This window comes from Echiichthys vipera, assembly GCF_963691815.1.
Source record: "Echiichthys vipera genome assembly, chromosome: 7".
Taxonomy (NCBI): domain Eukaryota; kingdom Metazoa; phylum Chordata; class Actinopteri; order Perciformes; family Trachinidae; genus Echiichthys; species Echiichthys vipera.
The window spans coordinates 17,738,417-17,764,645 of NC_139832.1; the positions used below are offsets into that span (position 1 = coordinate 17,738,417).

At 40.3% G+C, this 26,229-nt stretch overlaps 2 protein-coding genes across 3 annotated transcripts in view; one reads left to right on the forward strand and one right to left on the reverse strand.

The window, feature by feature from the left end:
• The window catches only part of srpk2 (SRSF protein kinase 2), a 45,406-nt gene extending 25,389 nt beyond the window's left edge, over window positions 1-20,017 (forward strand). The window contains exons 3-15 of one of the 2 annotated variants that reach the window (XM_083916311.1): window positions 1,191-1,299; window positions 2,803-2,890; window positions 3,180-3,267; window positions 3,378-3,484; window positions 5,241-5,406; window positions 6,778-6,818; window positions 7,662-7,983; window positions 8,980-9,906; window positions 11,217-11,317; window positions 11,758-11,865; window positions 11,997-12,066; window positions 14,064-14,156; window positions 17,695-20,017. In XM_083916311.1, the coding sequence (XP_083772437.1) occupies window positions 1,191-1,299; window positions 2,803-2,890; window positions 3,180-3,267; window positions 3,378-3,484; window positions 5,241-5,406; window positions 6,778-6,818; window positions 7,662-7,983; window positions 8,980-9,906; window positions 11,217-11,317; window positions 11,758-11,865; window positions 11,997-12,066; window positions 14,064-14,156; window positions 17,695-17,879 (2,405 nt within the window). In that variant the 3' untranslated portion in view covers window positions 17,880-20,017. Of the gene's footprint in view, window positions 1-1,190; window positions 1,300-2,802; window positions 2,891-3,179; window positions 3,268-3,377; window positions 3,485-5,240; window positions 5,407-6,777; window positions 6,819-7,661; window positions 7,984-8,979; window positions 9,907-11,216; window positions 11,318-11,757; window positions 11,866-11,996; window positions 12,067-13,621; window positions 14,024-14,063; window positions 14,157-17,694 lie in introns of those variants that run through there. The other variant, XM_083916312.1, reaches the window with a different exon arrangement.
• A 257-nt stretch (window positions 20,018-20,274) lies between these two features.
• adck2 (aarF domain containing kinase 2) lies at window positions 20,275-25,764 on the reverse strand. Its single transcript, XM_083917201.1, has 8 exons — window positions 24,637-25,764; window positions 24,397-24,543; window positions 24,023-24,151; window positions 23,661-23,756; window positions 23,285-23,563; window positions 22,234-22,362; window positions 21,714-21,767; window positions 20,275-21,151 (listed from the first exon to the last, which is right to left on the reverse strand). The coding sequence occupies exons 1-8, from the start codon at window positions 25,510-25,512 to the stop codon at window positions 21,011-21,013; spliced, it is 1,851 nt and encodes a 616-aa protein (XP_083773327.1). The 5' UTR covers window positions 25,513-25,764; the 3' UTR covers window positions 20,275-21,010.
• Window positions 25,765-26,229: the final 465 nt, after the last annotated feature.

The window sequence follows — 26,229 nt, forward strand, 5'->3', positions numbered from 1 at the left end:
TTATTCCAAATCATTTCTTTGCAAGAAAAGCCCTCTTCAAAACGCCTACACAAACGGCTCCCGTCTCGAAGAGTGCCACCGAGGTCAGGTTCTGTAGAGTTTAAATACAAATAGTGCAAAACAGCCCAGCTGGCATGAAGTTTACAGAGCATCAAAGCCGTGATGCTTTGAGTATCACAGAGTCATAATTATAAATTTTAGTCCCACTTGTATCACAGGATAAGGGGAAGTATCTTCACAAGCTATACATGGCTGTACATTGCATGAAAAGATAAAGACAACTTCTGCATCATGAGGGGGTAAAGAATGTGTTTTGTCCCGTGATTTAAAACCCAAAACATGTTAATTGTAATTCCTGTCACAATCCCCACTCTGAGCATGACATGCTCATTGAAAAAGGTAATTACAATTTTTTAAAGCATTTGGTCATTCAAAGGGATGAGCATGCATATGCACACATTTTTGGAAAAGCCATTTTTTGTACATAGATACAAAAGAATATCAATGAAACAAATCACAGGAAAAATAAATGAGCTGAAATAAATGTACAAGAAAATATATTAGATAATAGGAAAAAAACACAAACAAATAAAACAAACAAAATCAACCCTAGTTTCTCTCAGTCCTGTTTTGTGTGCATATGTTAGAAAAAAAAAGAGTGATATCAAAATGGCTAATTTTTAATTTATTTAATTTTCACTTAAGTTGGAACGGATGCCTAATGGATTACAAAAAGCTATACTATAGAGCTTACACTGTATCAATATAATTAAATCATATTTCTGACACAGGACAGGGGAACAATATGTACAAAAATGGCAGCGTATGGAACACATGTTGAGTTTACTATACATCACATTCTATTCTTGGATGGCTTAAGCTCCTGCAGAGTCTCACCTGCTACGAATGTGTAGAGCAGTATGTATGCCGGCTAATGATTATTTTCATTATCAAATTCATTATCATGCTTCATGTTTTTTATAACTTTATTGTAGCCTCACTACGTAGATGCTACCTGCCGTTAGAAATTTCCGTGTTGTATTTTCCTCATTCATTTTCTGTCTGTTTGACCTCCCTCCATCTCTGCTGCTCGTCCTCCACTTCTCATCACTAATGGATTTCATGTCCTTGCGTGGTTATCACCAACAGTCGCATGTAACCTTCATCCTCTCTCTCTTTATCCCTGTCAGGAGGGTATCATCCGGTGAAGATCGGGGATTTGTTCAATGGGAGGTACCATGTGATCAGGAAGTTGGGGTGGGGCCACTTCTCCACCGTATGGCTATGCTGGGACATACAGTGAGTCACTCACACACACACACACACACACACACACACACACACACACACACACACACACACACACACACACACACACACACACACACACACGCGTATACAATATAGTACACTAGACTCATAAGATACATACACTCACCATAAACATGACCTAAAAAAAGACCTCAATACCCATACAAAGACATGTGCACACAAAAGCTCTACTTGCAGTCCTTTTTACATTGCTCTCTCTCTCTCACACACACACACACACACACACATCAAATAAACCACACACACAACATATGCACCTGTTGACACGAGCTGGCACGTTACCAAGACAGTTGCAACCAACACCACCCTGCAATGGCTCCAAAGTCATCCATTTGCACTATAATGTTGTTTCTGAGTTCACGTGGCAACCAGGATGGGTGGATGACAGTATCGTCAACCCAGTGTCACCTTTCCTTGACTCTTTCTCTCTCTTTCACTCACTCACAGAAACACACACACACACACACACACACACACACACACACACACACACACACACACACACACACACACACACACACACACACACACACACACACACACACAGACACACACACACAGACACACACACACACTAATTTACTCATGTCACTGGTGTTAATTACACTAATGGTGGTGATAAATTAGTGAGTTGGAGTTGGGTTACTTTACACACACTGTACAGTCCGTCACAGTCCTTGACAAAGGTTATAGTCAGTGTGTCAATATTAAGACTTGCATCGTCTTCTCTTAGCCCCTTAGTGAACATAGTGGAGCTTTTGCAGAGAGAGACAGATATTTCTCTCAGGAGCTACCGGTTTATATATATACTGTATATATATATATATATATATATATATATAGCTATGTATATGAAAGAATAAGAGAGACTGGAGAGAAAGGAAGTTTTAACTTCTACCTTTTAATTAATTTATTTCTATGTTATGAAATTCCACATGTGCATTTCCAATGGCATTGTGAGCAGTGTGAACGATAGCTGAACAAATGTGCAATAAAGGCAGGGTGAGGTACATTTTATAATATCGGTCATGGATTTTGACACAGACTCATTAATCAGCATTACTCATACCAGGCCCTGGCAGCACATCACCCCCACCCTTATCCACCTTCACTGGCTAACGCTCAAGTCCCACAACTCATACAAAATCTTCCTCCTCACCTACAAATCAATAATCCCTCATCCCCCAGTACTTATCAGACCTCCTCTACCCCTACACCCTGTACTGGACTCTCCAGTGTTTGGGCTTGTGACTTTCAGGAACAGAGCCTTCGGCGTGACCCTCTGAAACTCTCCTCTCTCTATAAAACAGCTTCAAAATAACCCCTAAAAACCCACCTGTTTCCCAAGGCCTTTGTATTCACTTAAATCCTGTTATCCCCAACAAACACGGCAGACACTATTCTTTGTTTGTGTGTTATTTGTTTTGCCTCCCTATATGTAAAGCGTCCTTGGGTGCCTTGTCATTACAGAGTGAAGAACTTTGTGGCGATGAAGGTGGTGAAGAGCGCCCAGCACTACACAGAGACGGCCCTGGATGAGATCAAACTGCTGCGATGTGTGAGAATCTGATTAGTTTGATATTTATGTGTTTGGGTATCTTATTCTTTTCATGTTCTTGTTTTGTGTGGTCCTTTCTTTTTTACTTCTTCTTATCCTTTTCTACTCTGTTTTCATAGTCATCTTACTGTACATTTTTCAGCATCTTTATCTCCGACACCCACCCCCCCTCTTTTTCTGTCCTTTTTCCTTCAACATTCCTTGTTTTTATCCCGTCTTTATCCTAATTTGTCTTCTGTTCCTTCTTCCTGTCATGTTTGCTTCATCTCTTTGACCTCCTGTCCTCCAGGTAAGAGAGAGCGACCCCGGGGACCCCAACAAGGACATGGTGGTTCAGCTGATAGACGACTTCAAGATCTCTGGAGTCAACGGCATACGTATCCCAATCAGAAAAGCGTGCATTTAATAGTGTGTGTATGTGATGTTTGTGTGTGAGTGACACATATGATAGGATTTTGTGAGTTCAGTCCTTGACTTTCCATTACAGATGTGTGCATGGTGTTTGAGGTTCTAGGTCACCACCTGCTGAAGTGGATTATTAAATCCAACTACCAAGGTCTGCCACTGCCATGTGTCAAGAGCATTATCAGACAGGTAAGGACACACACACACTCACAAACCAAATATATTTATAGAAAATATTTCAGACATTGCTGGCTGTATTTTCACAAAATTTGGATCTGACAGCTTCAATTAACATTGCATTAACAAGGTCACTTTTATTAAATATATGTCCTGAATGGAGCTGTTTCCTTACTTGAGGATGATATTTACCATTGGCATGTTTAAATCACATTTAACATTCAATTACAACTACATCATATACAGTAACTACAGAATCAACAGCCTACTGTACTGACAAACCTGTGTTTCATGCGACACACATTAAAGACATAATGTTAAACTGTGCATTATATGATGATCATGGTGACGATGCTGATTATGATTGTATAATCACAAATACTTCCACCTTTCTACAAACAAATTTGGCATATATTAACACAGAGCAGTTGACTCTTTTGCATGGGCAGTAAGATAAAAATTCAAGTGGTAAGGATAAAAATCTACATGTTCTTAGATCTAACAGGTTCAGGTACTGTCAAACAACTCTGCAAATGGAATCAAATATTTCTACGTGGAGTTTGTAAATCTAATAACATTTTAATTCAAACTCAAATGCTTCCTCTGTAACATTTAAAAACATTTGTGAAGCCTTTATTGAAAGATAATATGCCAATAATGGCAATAGGCTCACATGGGTTTGTGTTCTGAGCTTTTTCACCAATCCACAGATGCATGTTGTTTTTAAGTGCAGGATATCCGGCTTTTCATTGTATTCATGTGGAATTTTTTATCTTATATTTTTTATATTATGGTGTATATATTTTTAACTTGAACTTCACTGGTTCGACAAGCATGTATATAAAGTGTTTCTCTTGTTGACCATTGTCCGAACAAAGACATGGCTCCCTCTTTCATAATATGATTACAATTATTAAAATATAGGAAGCAATCTGAGAGGTCACTTGACATTACTGGTGATAAGTTATGTAGCTTTTGCAAATTGGTCAAGTGGATTTTTCAGTAGGACTTATTTAGAAGAAATATACCTAAAACCAAACATGCTGCACCCATGTGGATGGACATATTCTTATTATTCTGTGAAGCAGTGTTGCTTCATTGTTTTTCCAGCCTCTGGAAATTAGACTTGCAGTATTTCTATCCATAATACCTTGGGTGGAAGGGGTTAAGAAAACGTATCTCTTTCATAGACTGTTAGAGACTGACTTGAGTGGATGAAGAAATATAATATATATAGAGCAAGAGACAGACTCTGCAAAATTCACACCCAATAACTGGGCCTAATAATACAGTGAATTATATTGTGCACGTCACACTTCACACTTCAATAACGCTGCCATATTAAGACTCAGGACAGTGTGAGCACGCTCAGTGCTTTCAGGCATTTTCCCCTCAGCCACCTGATGAGCATGTGAAGTTGTTGAGCGGTTTCGGCCACTGCCAGCCTCCCGCCTCGAGAACGCCGGGCGGAAGATGAGTGGGAATTAAATGAGACTGTTTCCCGCTTCAATCTCGAAGCCGCTGGACAGAAACAAATGAGACAAACAGTGAACCAAAAACATCAACAGCCTCTCCTCTCTGCCCTCAGAGAATGACAAGTGTTAGAAGAATAGCTAATTTGACTCTGAGAATGAAAGGGAGAGGGATAGAGAAGCAGAGCTAAACAGGGAGAGATACCTTGTCTGCAAAGAGTATAAACGCCTAAACAAGAGGCGTGCGCATGTTTTTCCGTGATATAATCTGTCTGTTTATCTGAATGGGTTTGTAGGTCCTGCAGGGTCTGGACTACCTCCACACTAAATGTAAAATCATCCACACGGACATCAAGCCAGAGAACATCCTGATGTGTGTAGATGACGCCTTTGTTAGGCGTATGGCCATGGAGGCGACTGAATGGCAGAAAGCTGGAGCCCCCCCTCCGTCTGGATCAGCAGGTAGACGCACAAACACTCATACTATGTGTATTTAGATAGTGTAAATAGAATTGTAGTTATAATTAAAAGTGAAAGAAAGGCAGTAACATGTAATAAAGAAACCAAGCATGCAGTGACATCTGTTGGATTAGTGTTTTATTTTTGGAAGATATGTAGCTTCATAGAAATTTAGATTTTAGGTATAAAAAAGGGAAGCTTTTCATTACACATAGTAGGTTAACAGCTGATTACCCTGATTTGAAAGTGGTATTTATAGTAAATGCAAATAAATAATGAATCGTCAATAATGTAATAAATCTTTTGTGTTATATGTTTCATTAATGAAAAATCCCCCAGCCTTACTATTGAAGTGCTCAGTAAAGGAAAAGGATTCACAGAGAAGCCTTTTTTGCCTCCTCAGTTTTTGCCCAGACAGAGACATTTCTTTCTTTTTTATCTCCTGTCACCAAGTTCCTCCGCTGAAAAAAAAAAAAATCAAGTTCTTTCAAAAAACAGTCTTGACAAACTCGACATGAACCCTGTCCTCCGAGTGAACCCCCACATGAGCTGTCAGTTGCTTGCATCAGCCAATGGAGTTTGTTCTGAGTCTCAGGGCAGCCAGTTATGCTGCTTACATTTCTACACAATTAAAGAGACGCAAAATCGTCAACTGCCAAAACAGGAGGGCTCTGTGGTGGCCGAATTTGTGTATGACAAAAATGTTTTACTGTCACTAACATCAGTGCACTTGTGCTTTAAAAAATATATTTTGTTACGGCTTGTTTCATTTGACAATTGTGTTGTGTTTGGGGAAAGAAATTGAAAGTACAAAAATGGCAACATACTTGTTGTTGTTGGTGTTTATTTAGAAATGTCTTGATGAATGTTTTGTGCACCACTTTTTCTGTTGAGCGTATTGAAAGACCATTTATGTGAAGTATGAAAGACTGACCATATATAATTAGCAAATATGTTTGAAAATGGTCTTATACCAAAAATATTGTTTCATGTACTGTTTATTTAATATCACTCTACTGTTACTCATTTGAAGCTCATTATCCAATGTTTTTTATTGGTAGCAGATGATATAGGTGAAAGAAATATATATTATTATACGGGAGCTACATTCTCAGGCATAAGAAGAATAAGCCTTTAATATTATGGATCTGGGACTGAGTGAACAACGCTGTGGGAGTGTGAAAGATCTTTTTCTTCATTTGTTTGCAATTCTTTCCCTTCACCTACAGAATCTGTATGTATTAGGTCTCTGAGAAATTGTACAAAACCTAACTAACTCTTTTCCATGCGAGCAGAATATTGAACGTGGTGTGACGGATTGATGTTGGTGACACTTTGAAGCCTCTGATTGTTGTTTTTCTTTATGTTTGTCAGTTAGCACAGCCCCCCAGCTCAAACCGGTGAGTACAACAGATGTGAGTATGAAATGAGAGGAACACACACACACACAAACATAAACACTAATACACAAATTCACACAGTCAAAAATAAGGTACATACAGCCTACCACACTGTTTTTTAGACACTCCTCGAAATATCTTTGCAGTTTTTTAAAAAAAAGCTTTCAAAGCTCCTTCCACTGTAAGTCAGAAAAACTGTTTGTTTTATGAATATATATTTTATAAATGGGGTTGCCGCAATTTTCCAACTTTCAAAAATATCTTATCAGATGCAATAAAATTATAAATAGATTTTATTGTATCATCCGTCAGAGGAACTTGATGGAAAATAATGGGTTTTTTTTGAAAACCAGATATTTCTAAAATATCAATTTGTCATAAACTAAGAAAAATAACCGTTTTCAGTTTTATGATATTGCATTTGTTATTTATTCCATGAGGGTTTAAGGTGTTTATTTTAGCCCCCTGACAACCTTATTTCAAATCTTGAGTAGTTCTTTGTAAGATTAAATATGTATCTTACTAAAACCAAACAGTTTTAACTTTGGCACAAAGTGTTGTGTTTCTGTACTTGGGTCCCTGTCACTCAGAAAAAAGAGGATTTCAGGACCTCTAAGAAGTTGGAGAATTCTTCCTCAGTTTTCATTGGACGGTGATCATATGCTCTATTTAAAGTGAACTAATAGTCATTATCAATATACACTAGAAATGTTAGTGGGCATTACTTACAGATCATAACCCACAATTTAATTAAATCAAAACTTTTATTTCTTGAATAGCTCATATTCATTCATGTTCTTGCCTCCCCTGTGGCTCTCCCTTTCCTTCTTCCTCTCCTGTTCTGTTTGTTTGTGCCAGGTGGGGAAGATCTCCAAGAACAAGAAGAAGAAGCTGAAGAAGAAACAGAAGCGGCAGGCAGAGCTTCTGGAGAGGCGAATGCTGGAGATCGAAGCCCTGGAGAGAGAGGCCGAGAAGAGGGAAGAAAGATCCAAAGACGGGGGAGAGAAAGGGGAGCATGAGCACAACCTCTCTTCATCCCTGCAGCCACCACCACCACAGCTGGGCCCCAGCATTGCTCTTGGAGAGAGCGATGAGGACGATGATGATGAGGAGGATGGGGAAGATGAGGAGGAGGAAGGAGGAGAGAGGGAGCGGCCCATCAGGTTGACTAATCATACATGTGAGTCATGTTTTCCCCAGGTTGAGTGCTGTGATTCTGACATGGTTTGGACAGAGAGATCACTTTATTAAAAGGAATAAATGCTGTCCACCCTTAATATGATGAATACAGCATGATGCCGTATTGAGCTTTACTAAATATTGAGGTTGTCAAAAATGTATATTTTTTATGGCTATATCAGCTTCAAAAAGCTCATATTGGTTGAATCCCATCTCATTTTAGGCATCCTTTTAGGCGATTTAACATACTTGATACTTAAACATTTATTATTGATTAACAGTACGGTGTACAATTTTATTTATTTATTTTATTTTATCTGTTTATTTTTTAGGACACAACATATTGATACACATATGAACACATACATGTAAATATGTATGGGATTTTAGTCAGGCGGCTAATTTGCATCCCTTGTTCCATTGGCAGGTAGATAGAGAAGAGAGAAAGGGAGAAACATCAAAACAAGTAAAAACAGATATGGTATGGATATGGTATTGTCAGAGGTCATTCAAAATCAGAATAACATTTAAACAACCAAATTTATCTACATCTGGCTGATCCTGCAGAGTAAGTTTTTTTTACAGGAAAAGTAAGGAAGATATTTAGGTTAGGTTGCTGTATTCAGGTTGTCAAAAGCAATTTTCTAAAGCAAAGATCTGTAGCATGAGTGAGTGTGTGACTATGTAGGCTTGTGCCGTCTGTCTGTGAATGAATGAGGTGGATTGGCTCCAACCACTCGGCCCACGCTAGTTCCACTATGTATGGGAAACTAGGCCTATTCACAAAAAATAAACAGTCTTTCTCTGTCTCCCTCCTCCACCTTCTGTCTATTCACCTTCTGTTCCTTTCATTCTCCTTTTCTCTCTTTTGCCTCCTTCTCTCCAATCTCTTTTCATGCTTTCTCACCCTCTGCCTACACTGTCTTTGATTGCGTTTATATCTCCTTCCCACCCACTTCCTCTCTTTACTGTTTTCCCTTTGCTCTCTCCATGTTAGGCGCAGCACCTCCCCAGGAGCAGAACGAGGCACCCCACATCACTGATGATGACCCCGGTGAGGAGGTGGAAGAGGAGCCCACGCCTGTTGCTGAAAAAGATGCCCCCATCCCCCCCACTGCTGATGAAGGTAATGGAGATGCAGAGGTAGCGGATGAGGAGGGGAAGGAGGAGGGGGAGGAGGGATTAAAAGGGGCAGAGAATGAGAATGAGCAAGAGGAGGCTGAGGAGAAGGTGGTAGAGGAGGAGGAGGAGGAGGAAGATGACGACGACGACGAAGAAGAAGAAGAAGACGACGACGATGAAGACGAAGAGGAGGAGGAGGAGGAGGAGGAGGAGAAAGAGACTGAAAGGGAGGAGAATGAGACTGAGAAACCAAAGAGTGAGAGCAAAACAGAGGAGGAGGCGGCGGTAAAGCAAGAGGAATCAAAGGAGCAGGAGGGTGAGGAGGATGAAGATGAGGAAGACGAGGATGACGACACAACAGCGGAACTCCTCACGGAAACCACCTCCCCCATCAAACCCCACAACAACAAAAGCAATTCAGCCAAAACCAACGGTCACATTTTGTTGGGATCTGATGGTCTGAAACCGAACCCCGGCAATCCTCCGCCTCCCTCACCAACCCCCGAGACTCTCCTCTGTCCCCTGGTGGAGTCCGAGCTCAGCTACACGGACAGAGACAACTCTCTCAGCTCTGGTTATGAAATGTATAACGGCGACTTGGGCGAGCCGGGACTGACCAACGGCGGCAGTGACCGCCATCGGGCCATCATGCCTATCTTCCCCGACTTGCCCCTGGACCCTCTGCCGGGAAACCCTATTTCTGTTGGAACGGTAGACATTGGAGAAGTCCCGTCACCCAACAGCCCCACTGCTGACCGCAGCCGCACTGTGTCGTCCTCAAGCACAGGAGACACACCCAAAGGTAAGACGTGGTTACTGTATACCCATTGATTTACAGACACAAAATGACTCATTTACAAATGCAAGAAATCCATAATTGAGCCCCCAAAGCGATGAACTTCTCACTTACACATTTTTTCCACTTTACTCCTCATACATTCAACATAGAAAACAACTTAGAAATATCTGTCCTCTTTCAAACAGTGTAACAATCTAAGCAAGCAGACTTACACATACTGGGCTACGAGCATCACAGTGACAAGAGAACCATCCAACTTTCTTATTGGCTCAAATATAAACGAGACCAGAAAAACTTTAGCTTACTCTTTTTCCAAAATGTTTGACACAACAAACACAAACTCTCCCTCATGATGTAAAAATCTAGGAGATGGGATTTTTTTATTTTAATAATGCGGCATATTAATCAAATGAACCAAAGACTCAAAAGTTCAATTGGTGGCAATTGGTTGATTCTTATCTGACACTTTTTTCTCAACTCTTTCCACTAACTAAAACTCTAGTTTCAATGCCTTTAGATGCTTAAACTATATTTTGCATCCTTTTCTCTTATTAAAAACTCTTCATATGCTTTTAGCTGCTCCTTCATATAAAGGCAACTCCCAGCTGTCCAGCTACTAAAAATGTGTCCACACATTCCAGCCAATCAGAATCCAGAATTATAATAATGGTATGGTATGAGACATGAATAATCACATGAATACATTTTTCCCACATTTATACAGTGTATTTTACACAACATATTCATGTGACTAGTTATTTCATGATGTACTATATTGAACACTAGGCTGTCAAGTGTTTTAATCAACTTTCTTTCACACAGTATTGTATCAACAAATGATCTAATTCTGCCTGATTAATGCTACCTTCTTGCAAAGGTGTTTATTGAAAAGGAAATTGTAATCTACATGTAAATGAGAAAAGGAAAAAAACATATTGATAATTAATTTAGATCTTAGGTGAGCCAAGGGATCAGCAGAAAATGAATAACCATAACTTAGTTTTGATTTTCTATTTTATACATTATAGTGTCCACATATCTGCTCTGGGTGTTATTAATGACTCACCACCACCATTACTCATCCACCCACAGCATTAATTTTATTATCATTAACTTGGACCATAACTTTCTAGCTCTAGGGTTACTTCTAGGATCACTTCTCCAGATCCTAATAAGGATTTTAAACAAACATGTTCTCAATAAGTGTAAACACCATGTAGAGCCAGTGAAACAACACTCTAAATAGGTCCTTTCTCCTTACATGTTCTACTGTATGTGTTAACCCTGTTCTTTCCCTCTCCATCTTCTCCCAGTCAGAGCCAGAGCTGCAGATCTCTTGATCAACCCACTAGACCCGCGCAACTCTGAGTCTATTCGGGTCAAAATCGCTGATCTTGGAAATGCCTGCTGGGTGGTAAGACACAGTACCTGGGATTTGATATTACTTTTGATTACGCAATTACGAAATGGTCTTTTGATTGACAATCAAAATTCACAAAATCCAAGAGAGGGTTTAGCATGGTTTGCATAAATCTTTTTATTTGGATTTTTGAGAAGATCTGGCTTATACAATTTACAATTTCAATACAAACAATACCTGCACGCAAATACCCACAGGGAGGAAGTGAGGAATATGTATGGCAAAAAAAGCAGTGACCTCTTAATAAACTAATCACATTCATGTGAGCCATGATATCCTTGTTACAGGGAAAATAAATAACATTAGCATAATATTTATATATTTAATTCAAGGTGGGTGTCATAGGCTAACAAGATGGTAGGGGGCAACAAGAGTCATTGTTGTTTACGTCTCCTCTCCTTTCCTTTCCTCTCCTTTCCTTTCCTCGTGTAAAGCACAAGCACTTTACAGAGGACATCCAGACGAGACAGTACCGGTCCATTGAAGTCCTGATAGGAGCTGGTTACAGCACTCCTGCAGACATCTGGAGTACTGCCTGCATGGTGAGGACAAATACATACATAGATACATATACTAGATACATATAATAAACACATAGACTTCCTGTTAAATTATACACACATACACACACTCAGTATAGACTTGCGTACAGTACTCTATTGCTCTCTTGTAGGCTTTTGAGCTGGCTACTGGAGATTACTTGTTTGAGCCCCACTCTGGAGAGGACTACTCCCGTGATGAGGGTGAGTATTGAAATCTGTATGACGTACACGCACAAATTTGATTTTCAAATATAGAAACTATGTTGTTTACTGTCTATTCTAGATGTTGATGAAAATTTAAAAGAGCTAGTAGTGAGGGGAAATGTTCAATGTACCCCATAAATACAAAAGCAAAGTGTTTTTAATGGTTCATGAACTGTTTTTTTTTTTTTACAAATTGTAATTGATTAATTTTATTTCATATGAAAATTTGGCTGTGCGCCAGTTTTCGCTTTAAAGATTTTCTCCATTGTTCAGACGCATTGCTGCTGACTATGCTCCAACATGCAGTGGTGCAGTCACAGCCTCAAATGCATTGACTTTCATTTTCTCATTCTTTTAAATAAGTTTGAAAAACACGTAGCACAATTGCAGACACTGATTTTTGTTGCAATGTTTTCTTTTTAGACAACACTATTGGATTTTGTTGATTGCACAGTGTGGGGAGTTTTAAGCATGCTTTTGTTGTGTGAGGATGTCTTCTATATACAGTATAAGTGGGGTTACTGTTCCTAACAATACATCTGAACAATGGACACAATGGTGATAGATCAAGATCGATTAAGTATAACTTGATCGAAATGGCCAAAGTGTGCTTAGTGTAAACTGTAGCCATCCCTCTCCCCAAATCCCCCTATCCACTGTCAGCTGCAAATCCTGTCCTTTTATTGTGCCTCCACTCATCTTCACTCTCCTGTATACCTAAATCGGAATTGTTCAAATTGTATAGATACACAGAGAGCTCACACAACTCCTGTCATTGTGCTCAATGTCTAGACTCTGTCTAGTCTGTAAAACAATGACAGGTAGTAACTGAAGCGTGAGAGCAACATAAGCCAGTTAATGTATCCCTTGAGTATACATCTATATCCTAATCACATGTTACTCTATCAGATAATACGGTCCTTATATTTGCACAATCATCGTCTCCTCTATCTCTTGATCTCCTGCGATCTTCCCAGCTCATTGTGTCATTTTTCTCATTGTATGTGACTCACAGTTCACCTTTTTGCACGTCTGGCACAGGCAATAAGCCAGAGTCTGTTTTATCATGAAGTCCTGATTCACACCTTTGATCTCCCGCCTTTGAGGCCAAATTGAAAATCTAGCTTTGGGTTTGAGTTAATTCAGTTCATTCAGTCCTGAGTCTGAATGCATGCCACTTTTATATTCCAAGGCTAATCATTTCATTTCATCACCTCTGCTGTGGAGGCACAGCTCACTAACACAGGTTTTTCTTCTTTACTGTCTGTAACTGTCTCTTGTTTCCTTCTTTTCCCCCTCTCTTTTTATTCATTCCTGACCCCTCTGTGACCTTTTTCACCCGTCACTTCCTGTCCCTGTTTTTATGTCCCTACCCACAATCCAACCGGTTTACTATTCCCTTTCTTTTTTTTAATCTCTCCTTCTCTTTCATTTAAGTTTCACCTTCTTTGTCTTAACCCTTCCTCTCTTTTGCATCTACTTCTCTCTTTTTCTGGCGTCCTTCTTCCTTTTCCCTCTCTCCCTCCCCCTTCCCTCCCTCTCTCCTCCATAGACCACATAGCCCACATCATAGAGCTGCTGGGCTGTATTCCGAGGCACTTTGCGCTCTCCGGAAAATATTCCCGGGAGTTCTTCAACCGAAGAGGTAGCGCTGGCCAGAGAGCTGGTGGGACTAGGACACACAGAAGTCTAAAGTGGATAGGCATGGACACTAGCTGACAGTCGGGACACCATATAAACTTGAAGCGCATGTTGCTGTGTATTTAATTTTGGTGATAATTGGATGTATTGACTAAAATTGTGACTGAAAACAGTGAAAACAATCTTATAAAATGCTCAATACTTTAAGGGGGTTCCAATAGCAGTGTGTCCATGCAGTACCCTAAGACAGCAGTGTGTGTCAGTCCCATACAGCCAGTCGTATTGATGTGTGTGTGCATGCTGTAATGCTGAACCGTGCCTGTTCCCTCTGTGATGTATGTGGTGGTGGGCAGACCACATCGCTCTGATCACGGAGCTCCTTGGGAAGGTCCCACGCAAAGTGGTCGCTGCCGGGAAGTACAGCCGAGAGTTTTTCTCCAAGAAAGGTAAACAACACCGTGGTTAGTGGTTGGTTAGGTGTAGGGTACAGAAAGGTCTTGAGATGGAAGTTCCTTGTGTAGTAAAGTCTGTATGACTGCCACAGTATTCTGAATCAAGTTCAGTTTCAGGTAAGTTGTCAATCACAGCAAAAATGCATGATTAATTATAGGGCTGGGCGATAATTAATTATTATAGTTTTTTGATTTTCATTGGTATAATATCCTCACGATATGTTCCCCTTGTATTCGGATTTCAGGCTTTCAGGTTTGTGTTACTTTCTTTTCCAAAAGAGAGCATTTTTTTTCATGGACTGATGGAACTGCTGCCAAAAGGACCATACTTTAAATATAAATGCACCAATAAATTAAGGCATACCTATTATCGCCTGATGTAAATGGACATTAAAAAATGCTCACTGGTAAAGTTACAAGCATTCTAGTCCATACACCACAAAGACAGTAATTGTTGTTTTACTAAAGTATGTCCAAATTAATGAATTAAAGCTAATTGTGGTTTAAAACTTTATTTGTCTGATTTAAATGATGACAGTGGTACAAAGCGCATATCTTTGAACATGAATTCAATTGTTTTACATTTTGTCTAGATTACCTATGTTGTGACATTCTTCAACTTTATCGCTAAAGTATTTAAATACTTTGATTCGATTGTTTTAACCATCTGGTGCTGGAATGCAGCAAAATAATCAATTTATTTCACTACAATTAAAAGCATTTTTCTCAAACTAATCTGAAGATGATTAGAGTGCTACAGGGTCGAGGTACTTTTGACGGCCGACCTGGAAGTTAGCATCACCCTCGTTTCCTCAACAAAAAAATCAGTGGGATTGGAGTGGATTTTAGATCCGGAAGAGCAAACCACACTTTATGAATTTTAACACTCAGCAAGTAATGTTCACAAATGAATACCACTTTATGTTTTTTAAAATATAAAAAAAAAAAACAATCACCTTCAGTAAAAAGAAAGAAAAACGTTAGAAATGATAAGGGCACATCAACACAGTCGCATGACTATCCTCGCCATTAGCTTCAAACTTATCTTGCATGTTTGCGTGTGACAACGTTTGAGAAACCTCTGTATTATCATTTAGTCAAAAGCCTTTATTAATGTAAAACCTTCAAAACTCACAAGTCTTATTTACTGATGTATTTTATGCCATAGAACAAAACATGAAATTCTTCTTAAGCTTGTGTTGACCACAGACCATAGGCATCTAACCAAAACCCCTTTTTACAAAAACATTGACTTTGAAATGAGGGAACTCCGAGTGCAAACTTCCAACTAATTTCCAGGTTTTAAGACTCATTCCTACAGCACTCCATTATCTTAAAATAGACTTCAACAAACAGGGAATGGATAGTCAGATGTTTTACTATATAATGTTCTTATCAGCAGTTAACAACCAATTAAAGCTAGAAGAAATGACTATCCTCACTACAGACTGTATGTCGACGTTAGGAAACATAACTTGATAATTTTTTCGATGCGCAAAAGCCTCCACACTTTAAACAAGGAGTTAGTCTACTCTGGCAATAGCTTCACAATAGTATAACATAACAATATCAATGACAGTAAAGTCACACTCGCAGAACAGCAAGACTTTACTGCATCTAAGGTCTTAAGTGTGCCATACCCCTCTCTGATTCTATTCTCATTTTTGAGCCTGGTAAGTGTATGGATCTGTGTTTGGTATAACTGATAACCCTGCGCCCCCTCAGTTATTCTCCTTTTTCTCTCTCGATTTCCTTCTCTTTCTGCTCATATATTCTTCATATTGTGTCATGAGACCTGAATATTCTGCCTTTGATGTTGTCTCTATTCTGAGGTCTGAGCCTGCACTCGATGTCTCAATGTTCTCCCCTTTTATCCCTTGGCTCTCTGTTAATCTGCACTGACTCTCTCGCTCTGTCTCTCTGGGCTACTCCTGTCTGCCACGCTGCCTTCGGCCGTGCAGTGCAATCGAGCGGCTTCATTACTTTATTTCCTTCATGCAAACTGATCTATATTGAACGTGGGGGAAAGTAGATACACTGATTGGAGACAAAAGGACTGAAATTGACATACTTTCATAATAATACAAACCTTAAGATCAGAATCAGAAAATATTAAATAATAATAAATATACAATGTCAGTTGTTCTCCAGTCTGTGTAAAGGATGGAGAGGTTACCTTGGCAGCCATGAACTGGACCATCATTAATCATCCTCTCATTCTTTCTTCTTCTCTGTCAGTCCCAGCCATCATTTTCCTCCTCTCTTTCATAATAAACACCTTCTTCTCCTCGTCTCTTTCCATTGCATCACCAATTTTCTTTCACTTTTTATCCACCTCTCGCCCTCTGTTCTTGTGGTTTGCAGCCAAGAACGCTACAGGTTTTCTCTCCATCGTTACAGCACCTAACTGAGTAGCACCCGCTCAAACAGAGAGGCTGACCTAATCAGGGAAATAACTTGCTGTAGTGTTTGGCTGGAGCCTGTAGAATTATGGCCGGCTATGGCATGACTTAAAGAATCAGTTCACCCAAATAACCCCCTAAAAAATCTACTAACCTTTTGTGGGATCTCGCCATGCAGATCGTTTTTTGTGTGCATAAAATATTAAAGAAATACATTTGAAAATTCAAAAGCAACTAAAAACATACCTAAAGTTTACATGCTATCGATACAAGGTCTTGTTTTGAATATTGATACTAGCTTCAATAAGAGTAATAGAGGAAAAAATGATTTATTATTTGATATCGAAATCTAGCGGTATCTCCCACCTTTACTCTGGATCATCTATACACTTAATTGGTCTCTACTTTCTACAAAAAAAATGTCCATTAGTGTGAAACTGTGTGTTCTGTGGATCATTGTGAGTGTTTCTGGAAAAAGATGTTGCTGTTGAGTTTCTTCAAATGTAATTTTTCAATGCTATGACTAGCATAAATAAGATTTTGTTCTACTGAACTGCACTGGGGTGGAGGCAGAAATCTCAGAGATGGTTATCCTAAGCAAACATTGAATCTTATAATATCTGCATGTCTAAATATCACAAGGGTTAAATGATAATGCTGGTGTTATTTTATAGTTTTCTTCTTTCAACTAATCCCATGAAAAAAAAAGCCCCAACAAGCTGCTAGGCTCTCTCAATACTTTCTGTTCTCCGTAACATGTGGCACTCAGCCCATTTGTTCCTACTGATAATGTGAATCTTTAAGAATGGGTCATAAATATGTAGGCTAACTGATTTCCTAAAATAGCTGGGCATTGCAGTTTTTAGTAAACGTTACTCAAGGACTAAATCGTTATTTAGTTAGCACAAGCTATATCAGGCGTTGGCTAATACAATACTTGCAGGATCCATTCATCATTGGTGTAGTTTTTTTCTTGGGATTTGATTAAAACAAGTTTAGAAAAAGAGAATACCACCAGTCTTATTGTGATTTTTGTAATTTGGGTGAACCAGCCCTCTAAACTTCGCCACTCTCTTTTCTCTCCACTTCCTCCCGCTGTCATTGACTTTGCTCCCTATTGCCCCCTGCAGGTGAGCTGCGGCACATCACCAAGCTGAAGCCGTGGTCCCTGTTTGATGTGCTGGTGGAGAAATACGGCTGGGCGCACGAAGACGCCGGCCACTTCACCCACTTCCTTCTGCCCATGCTGGAGATGGTGCCTGAGAAGAGGGCCTCGGCCGGCGAATGCCTCAACCACCCCTGGCTCAACTCGTAGCCACAGTCTCTGATCAGACGCCCTCCTCCCCTTGTCCCCCAACAGTTAGCCCAAACATCACCTCCTGGTGGCAGCCTGTGGAACAACAGCATGGAGAGACGCTCAAGACAAACTGAGTCGGAGTAGATGATTAAGACTTCTTCTTTCGTGCCCTATCCCTTGCATCCATTACATGCTTATCTGAGTAGGCTAAAGTCCAACACAAGCCCTTCATCTTTCCCCATAAGGAATGTAAAGACAAGCCTATGGAGATAACATGACATAGTAGCTGTGTTTTCCAAAACATCTCCCAAAAAGATCATTTGTAGATGAATGCTGCTCATGTAAGAGGGAGAAGTCAGGTTCTGTCTGAAAGAGATGTGCTTTCTTCTTCTCTTCTGTCATCAAGATGCCAGCCAGCCCCTTCCATCAAATCCCCTCTGAATTCTCTCTTTTACTTTGTTTTGATCCAGTTATGGATCACTGACAGCTGCTGATCTCTTCAGTGAGGTGAAAGAGAAGTCAACGAAAAAAGCTTCTTCTGCCATGATCTTTAAATAGCCAGGATCTCGTTTGTGTGATTTTGAGAGCGATATTGAGCACATGGGCCTGTGCTTAAGATCTGCCTACATAGACCCTTCTCCTCTCTTTCCAGCCCAGTGTCCCCTCCTGCCTCTTCACCCTCACCCTGCTATGGAAGAAAGCAACACCAGACTAAAAGTTTATACCCAGATTTCTTCCACAAATCCAGTCCCTAAAAGCCCTACTACCTGTTTGGTTCCCCAATTACCCCCCTCCTTAATTAGCTGCATGCTCCTGCTGGGGGCAACCTCAAAGAGCTGGAGGGCAGCCAGTCCTCCATGGGGCACCATACTGACAGTTGCCGCCCTAACAAAGACGGACAGAGAAAGTGCGGGATGAGCAAGAAACAAAAATACAATCAATTCAATATGGAGGAGGACCGCTTGGTCTTTAAAGACTATTTTTAAAATGCATGGAGAGACTGATGGATCAGCATGAACGGATATGACAAACGGACGATGGATGCGTTCTTTTATTTGTGCGTTTCGCTGGTTTCTTTCCCGTTTCATCCCCTCTCTTGGACATTCTGTTTGAAAGAATTCTGTTAGGATATTTTGGTGCCCCTTCTGAGGAAGGTAACTACGTTACAACCCCTTTGTCTCCAGCTTTTGACATTCCTAAATCTTGGTCCTCCCAACCATTCCTGAAAAATAGACTTAAGTCCCATTGTGGCACGTTTACCTGATCTCATTGGTACTGTTCTCCCCTTTTCCCCATAGAGGAACCCCTTGATCCCTGAGCTACTCCAGAAAGGTGATGGTCACATGGAGGTTGCACTTGTCTTTGTAGATGTCCTTCAGGGATTTGAAACCTTTGTACATAGAACTGAGATCTTGCAACGGAGATAAGCCGCCGTGGACAAAGTTTCAACACACAAGCACCATTCCAAAAAATAGAGTCTGTTGTTGGCATATCTTGACTTCCTCTGATACAGTAAGGGGGTGGGCAGCCATAGCTCTGGCCCTGGAGGAATGTTTAGACTGAACTGTGCCACCTGGTGGCTGAATGAGAATATAGCATTGCCACACACTGCTGCTGCTCTTCAGTGCCAACGCTCCAAGACGTTCCACTATACTGTATAACTCCACTTAATCTCTATTTCTGTCACACACAAACACACACACACAAAAACTTGCATCATCACAATTAGTCCAGTTGCCTATTTTTCGCAATAAATGAAAAAAAGATGAGTATAAGTAAATGGTGAGATATTTTTAAAAACTATTTAATTCATTAAAAAAAAAGAGGAAAAAAAAAGAAAACAACTTTTCTCTGGTTGTTGTGACCGTGACAGAATCTCGTCTTATACTGAGGTGATTGTGTTTGTCTTTTGGAGATGTTTTTATTTCTTTTGTCATCATTATTATTAATTATTATTATTGAAAGATTTTTTACAAAGTTGTCACCTCTCCCCTCCCTCCTTACTTGAACAGTGCTGCTCTGTATGGGCTCTTGATGGTGATATAAAAAAAAAAAAAAGTTTTGCAATAAAGGGTATGTGATGAGTTTTTTTGCACCAAAACCTCCTGATCTTTCTCTTTCAGCCATGCTGACTGTTCTTCCTGATGACATTGACAGAAACGCGTCTCTTGTCTGTGTTTTTCATTGACAGATTTAATAAAATTGTAAATTAATGGATCCAGTGCCCTTGATGTAGTGAATTCTCTGCTTTGAAGCTGCATCAGTCCAACCCACTAAACGGGTGAGAAAATTTAGTCACTTGAGACAACAAAGGAAAGGAAAAGCTCCGTTAGCATAGATTCCCTTTTTATTGATATGAATAATTCAAACAAGTCTTCACACTATTTTAATGGGAAGTTAAGAGACATGGGTCAGTTGTGACTAACTGTGAAAGGCTTCACATGGTCAATGTTACAGTACACTGTGATTCACACTGAAGCAAATGTGGTCCATTAGACAACATTATCTAAAACACAATAAAAGATGGAGCACTAAAAGACATCCTGAGCTCAATACCAGTCATTAAAAAGTAAAACATGTTAAAGTATCAACTAGGGATATTTGCAGTATTTTCTTTTTATATCATAAATCACTACAAATGGTCTGACGCCATCTGTGTGTCTGCCAATGTGTGTGTGTGTGTGTCTGCCAATGAGTCCATTAGTACTCAATGAACAAGTGGCACCTTGTGCAAAGCGCACATACTCTCGTTCATTAGGCTCTGTCAGAAGTACCTGGAAATGTTCCTGTGGGTGAAACGTTTGTACTTACACCAGAAAGTGGATGATAAAATTTAAGATAAAAGTGGAAATTCCACCAATGTAAAACTCAATGGAGGTATTTAGGGCGCGGCTCAAATGTAATGAGACAGGTGTCCTGCGATCTGCAGTGGAATCTTGTAAAGTAAGCTTGAAGACACCCCACCGTCATAGCATTAGGAGGATACAGTATTCACTTCACTGTATCTATGTACAGTTTATAGAGGTGTGTGTGTGTGTGTGTGTGTGTGTGTGTGTGTGTGTGTGTGTGTGTGTGTGTGTGTGTGTGTGTGTGTGTGTGTGTGTGTGTGTGTGTGTGTGTGTGTGTGTGTGTGTGTGTGTGTGTGTGTCTCAGAGCATCGAGGCACAGTTCTTTAGCAGAAGGGGTTTGACCATATCGAGGATGTCCAAGCTTGGATCGAGTGTCCTACCAAGACCCTCCAGTACCATGATGGCAAACACAATAGAGGCGAAATTACTCTCCAGCTTCACCTAGAAAAACAAATCAACATTAAGGTTAATAGCACCACAACTACCTTTTTGTTATCACATCATGATTGTGGTTTTTTTTTCGTTACATGACAATTATTATTCAATACAGTCGGTTCAGCCTGCAGATGCAGAGTTTATTACATGTAATAAACATCTCTAATGACAATTTGCACTGTTTGCTAATAGCACAACAGATTGATTGCATTTCAAATACTTCCATACATATCTACGGTCACGTTTTCTTGTGGTTTACGTTTAATTACTCGTGTTTCCAGAGTCTACTCCATTGACCTGTGGCGGCAGCCAAGACCTCCTTTATGGCAACATGAAGAGCTCAGCGATTTAATCTGACTTTTCTTCAAGCTAAAACACAAAAGTGCTGCAAAACTCGGTACTGAAAAGTTAACAGCTAAACCCCCCAAAACCTTTTTACTTGAGAAAACTTTATTAGGAACCATTGCAACAACAGGGGTCAGTAGTTTCCTGTTGTAATGATAAGCAAAGGAGAGTTGCGTTCTGAACCAGATAAATGTTTGTTCAACACAACCACCAGATGTTTTACCTTGTGTTTGATGAGTAGACCAAAGACTCTGGAGAGTAATTCACCCACTTGGAACTGTAAATACAGTGAAAACACACCAAAAGTTATCAGTGGCTTTAATTTCCATAAATTACTTCACCAGAATGTTTTCTGATAATAATGGATGGTCCTCTGCAAATTAGTATTAACTGCTACGAGAATGAGTATTACACTGAGGGAAATTGGTTTAATTTGCACTTAAGTTTTCTACACAAGGGCAGTGAGAACGGGAAAATGCTTATTAAATCATAATAGAACCCACAAGAGGCACACAATAGAAGAAAACAAGATATCAAACCGTGGTGTATTATTTTAATAACAATCACAGAACAATGGCAAAATGAAATATCATTATTATTCAATATTTTCAATTTCACATAATAGTACAACGAATAAATATAGTAAGATAATAATCATGACCATCATGGTAGCCATCATCATGCGACCCTGCATCCGAAACACAAATGAGAGACAATGAGAGAGCACAAATCAAGGTTAGTACCTTTCCCAGAGAGAGGGTGTTGCTGAGGGCATGGTCCACTAGCTGGGCCATCTCTTTCTTAAACTGTGGCACGTCTTGGCACTCACTGGCTCGAGCATGATTCAGGATCAACTCTGCCACCCGCTCACCCTGAAGAATAGACACAAAACCACAGAGACAGTTTGTCCAGGCTGGAGGTTTTCTTTGACCTAGAGATTACATTGCCTCCTTGAATGCCATTTTTAAGCATTTTTAAAGTTAAGTTAAACACTAACTGGATTTGCTTTGAAAAAGTAGAAATGTGGAAAACAAGTTTTAAAATTTGTTCTGCTACATTCCTGTAAAGTGAGAAATGTCTAAATCTCCATATTTCCTGATTTCCACTAGGGCTGGACGATATGAGTAAAGGATTTATTTTGACCGATATCGTACTGTATATACACCGTCTATTGCGATATAATTCACAATATTGATATTGATAACAAATACTTTTTCTTACGTCTGTAGAATACAGCTTGTACTGTAGGCTGGGACATTTCTGCATCACCACAATACTTCATTCAGAATGCTATTTTGATACGTTTTGGTAAGTATTGCGCCGCACTGTAATTTAGATATTGCACTAGCCCATATTGTGACTAAGATAAAATTACTATTATTTGTGAATCCCTAATTCGCAAAAGATGTATCCTTGAAATTCCTAATCTAGAAAAATACCTCTAAAAGATTTCATTATATTTAAGAAAGTAACTGGCCAGGTAACACTCCTTTTAATTATAAACAGTACAGACACAGTAATGGTACCCTGCATCCATGTCTTGCTGCAAAAAACGATTACTCTTCAGGAGATAAATAAAACACTAAACACTATTTTAGTCACTGGGTTTGGTTCGAGTGCATCTACAACTCAACAAATCCAATATTAAATGATACATTTTGTTAAATAAAACTCCTATCAATAGTTAAAACTAATTATGTTCAGAAATTGAAGCAATCTCAACCATCCATTGTAAAAAATAAAAATAGATAGATGCTAAATAAAACTTCATATATGTACTCTTTCCCTCATTACCTGATGCAGCACCACAGCTGTGAAGACAGCTTTCAAGTTGGCAAGATCGTAGTCACTGAGCTGGGCTACGATGCCGGCGTCTAACAGCACCAACTGGAGAGGACACCGGTCTGGTCTGACGCTGACCACCACTGTGTCCCACAAATCAGTGAGGGTGGTCTTACCCTGGGCCTCCCCTGAGATACCAGCACTGTCAGTGGAACCAGGAAGAGGCCCACCACAGTGGACCAGAATGTTCCCTGGATGGAGGTCCCCGTGGACAAAGTTGTCCACAAAAACCTGGAATACAGACATATAGATGGGGATGACATATAAACATAATCATATATTTCATGTTATGAAATAACAGTTATGGTAACAATTCTTCAGAGCTCACCATCTTCAGCATGGTCTCCATTCCCATCCTGGCTATTTTCTGCTTCACCTCCTGGGGAATGTCCGAGCTCAGGTAGTTTGATACAGGCTCACTCTCCTGAACGAGAAGGTTGAATATTAACCGAACAATGTTGGACATATAGTCACACAACCAGAATAATTCTATATATTGCCTAGAAATCAAAAACATTTTGTCACATGTGTTGAGTTTGCTAAAGAAGACAATAGTGCATTAGTTACAAAAAATGCATTTGATATTCTGATGTGTGACCTGCTTGTGCTGTGTACAGTATTTGGAGCTCAATCTAGCTCTCAAACATTCAGTCAGTGTTTTCCATGGATTTCAAATCCTTCTGTACTCACTTCAAAAGTTTCCACTAAAACAGTTCTGGTGACAAATGGTCGCAACGTAGTTGGGAACTTGACATAATCCACATTGCGGAAATTTTCCTGGAAACGCTCGATGTTCCTGGCCTCGAAACGGAGATCGATCTGAGATAAAATGTTCAGGCAGATCAATGAAAGGATTTATTTTCACGGTGTTCATGTAGGCGCCTTAGTTATTATTATTACTTGTTACACTCTTGCATCTTTACAGAAATGCAAATACATTTAAAGTTATTGATATTGATAACAAAAAGACAAATCCTATGTGTTATTTAACCCATAACACTAGCACAAAGTCAAACGACTTAAATTCTGGATTTTTCAGAAGGTGTTGGTCTGAATACGCCTACCTGTTTGGTCATGAGCTTTTCAAACTCCTCTACTATCTCACACAGACTAAGCCACTTGAGTCCCGGCAGACACTGCAGGAGCCAACTGCCCGCTTTCATCAGCAGCAGGTCAGTTTCCACCTGCCTCCTGATGCCTGGATGGATCACCTGTAAGACACCAGTAACAATGTGATTCGGTACTATCCATCCATCATTGACATACTTTACTCCAGAGAGGATATTTGTGATTGTAACACTCACCTTGATAGCCACAGGTATCAGATGTTGCTTCTCTGCGCTGCTCTCCTCATGTTCCACCTCTGGATGACTTCTCTCCTCATAGCCTTCCTCCTCCTTTCTCCCCCTCCAAAGCTGCCACAGGGACCTGACCACTCCTCCTAGACCAGGGATCTCCCAGGCTTCCAGCATGTCTTCTTTCTCCATCTCTTCCACCAGCGACTGGAAGTCTGGGTCATCCACCTTGTCTGCCTTAGCCCAGCCTCTATACACCTGTGCCACACATCCCGAACCCACTGGCTCTTTGCTCTTAAACACTAAAATCTTCCTCCAGTCCTCCCCGAAAGCCCTCTGGAGGCACTGCTTGGTGTGGGCCCAGGGGTGAGGGGGCACCTTGACATGAAGCATGGAGAAGCGCTCACAAAACTCTGGAGAAAAGATGTCCCGTCTGGTGCTGGCCCACTGCCCCAGCTTGATGAAAGTTGGACCAGATGTTTCAGTAACCCACAGCAGAGCATCCAGCCAGCAAGACGCCCAGCGAGTGGACACAAGAGCCAAGGGGGACAGGAGGAGAAGGGGGCCAAATTTAAGGAACAGCACCAAAGCACGGAGGCTGAGGCGGAGAAAAAATATAAATTTGTGCACTTGGACTTTGGCTAGAGACTTTTTGTCAGCGGTTTGACGTGGAAGAACTGCTTCCTGGCATGTGGCTTCACAGGACGATGCATTGACTGCACCCCAACATAGTAATGTGACCTTGGGTATCTGTATTAAAACTTGCCTTCTTTTTAAAAAACAGATCCTGGAGCTCTGGATGAGTCTGGTTCTGGTAAAGGAGCTTGCTTTCTGGAAAGTGTTCCTCAGGTTGAGAAGGACTGCTCTCGCTCCAAAGATGGTCATCGTGTCAAATGGCTGTTAGCTCAGTCCAGGAGTCCACATGAGGCTGTCTTGTATCGAAACACTCGGAATAATCTGTGGCACATAAAGCAACATCCGCCACTAGTTTATGGCGCTTTAAGATAAAGGGGCGACCTGGATTAATGCTAACGTTAACGTTGCGTTAAAGCTAGCTTCAAGAATATTTACCTATTTTACTTATGGATATAATACATCCATTATTTTACTACAAATCCATTTGATTTACGGTCAGTTGCAGTTACCGTATTGCTTCTTTTCCCACTGCCGACGAGTGACATATTTCATGGTTTAACTGGTGTTATTGCACCAGGAGAAATATCATTCATATGGCATCTCCATGGACAACAGGAGATACATGAAAACATTTCACGACAGCCGCTTGACTTCCGGGTATGACGTAACAGCGACGAGATCACGTGGCTTCGTCTTAAAGTCGCGCGGACGCCACAAAACAAACGTTTTAACCCGGGTTTAAATTAATACAAGCCAGGGTTGTGTGTGTGTGTGTGTGTGTGTGTGTGTGTGTGTGTGTGTGTGTGTGTGTGTGTGTGTGTGTGTGTGTGTGTGTGTGTGTGCGCGTGCGTGCGTGTGTGTGCGTGCGTGTGTGTGTGTTCACTGGAGGAGACTTCACGGTACGTTTTAGGCGCACAACTATTTAAACCAAACCTACATATATTACGAGCAACGCTAATTAGTATT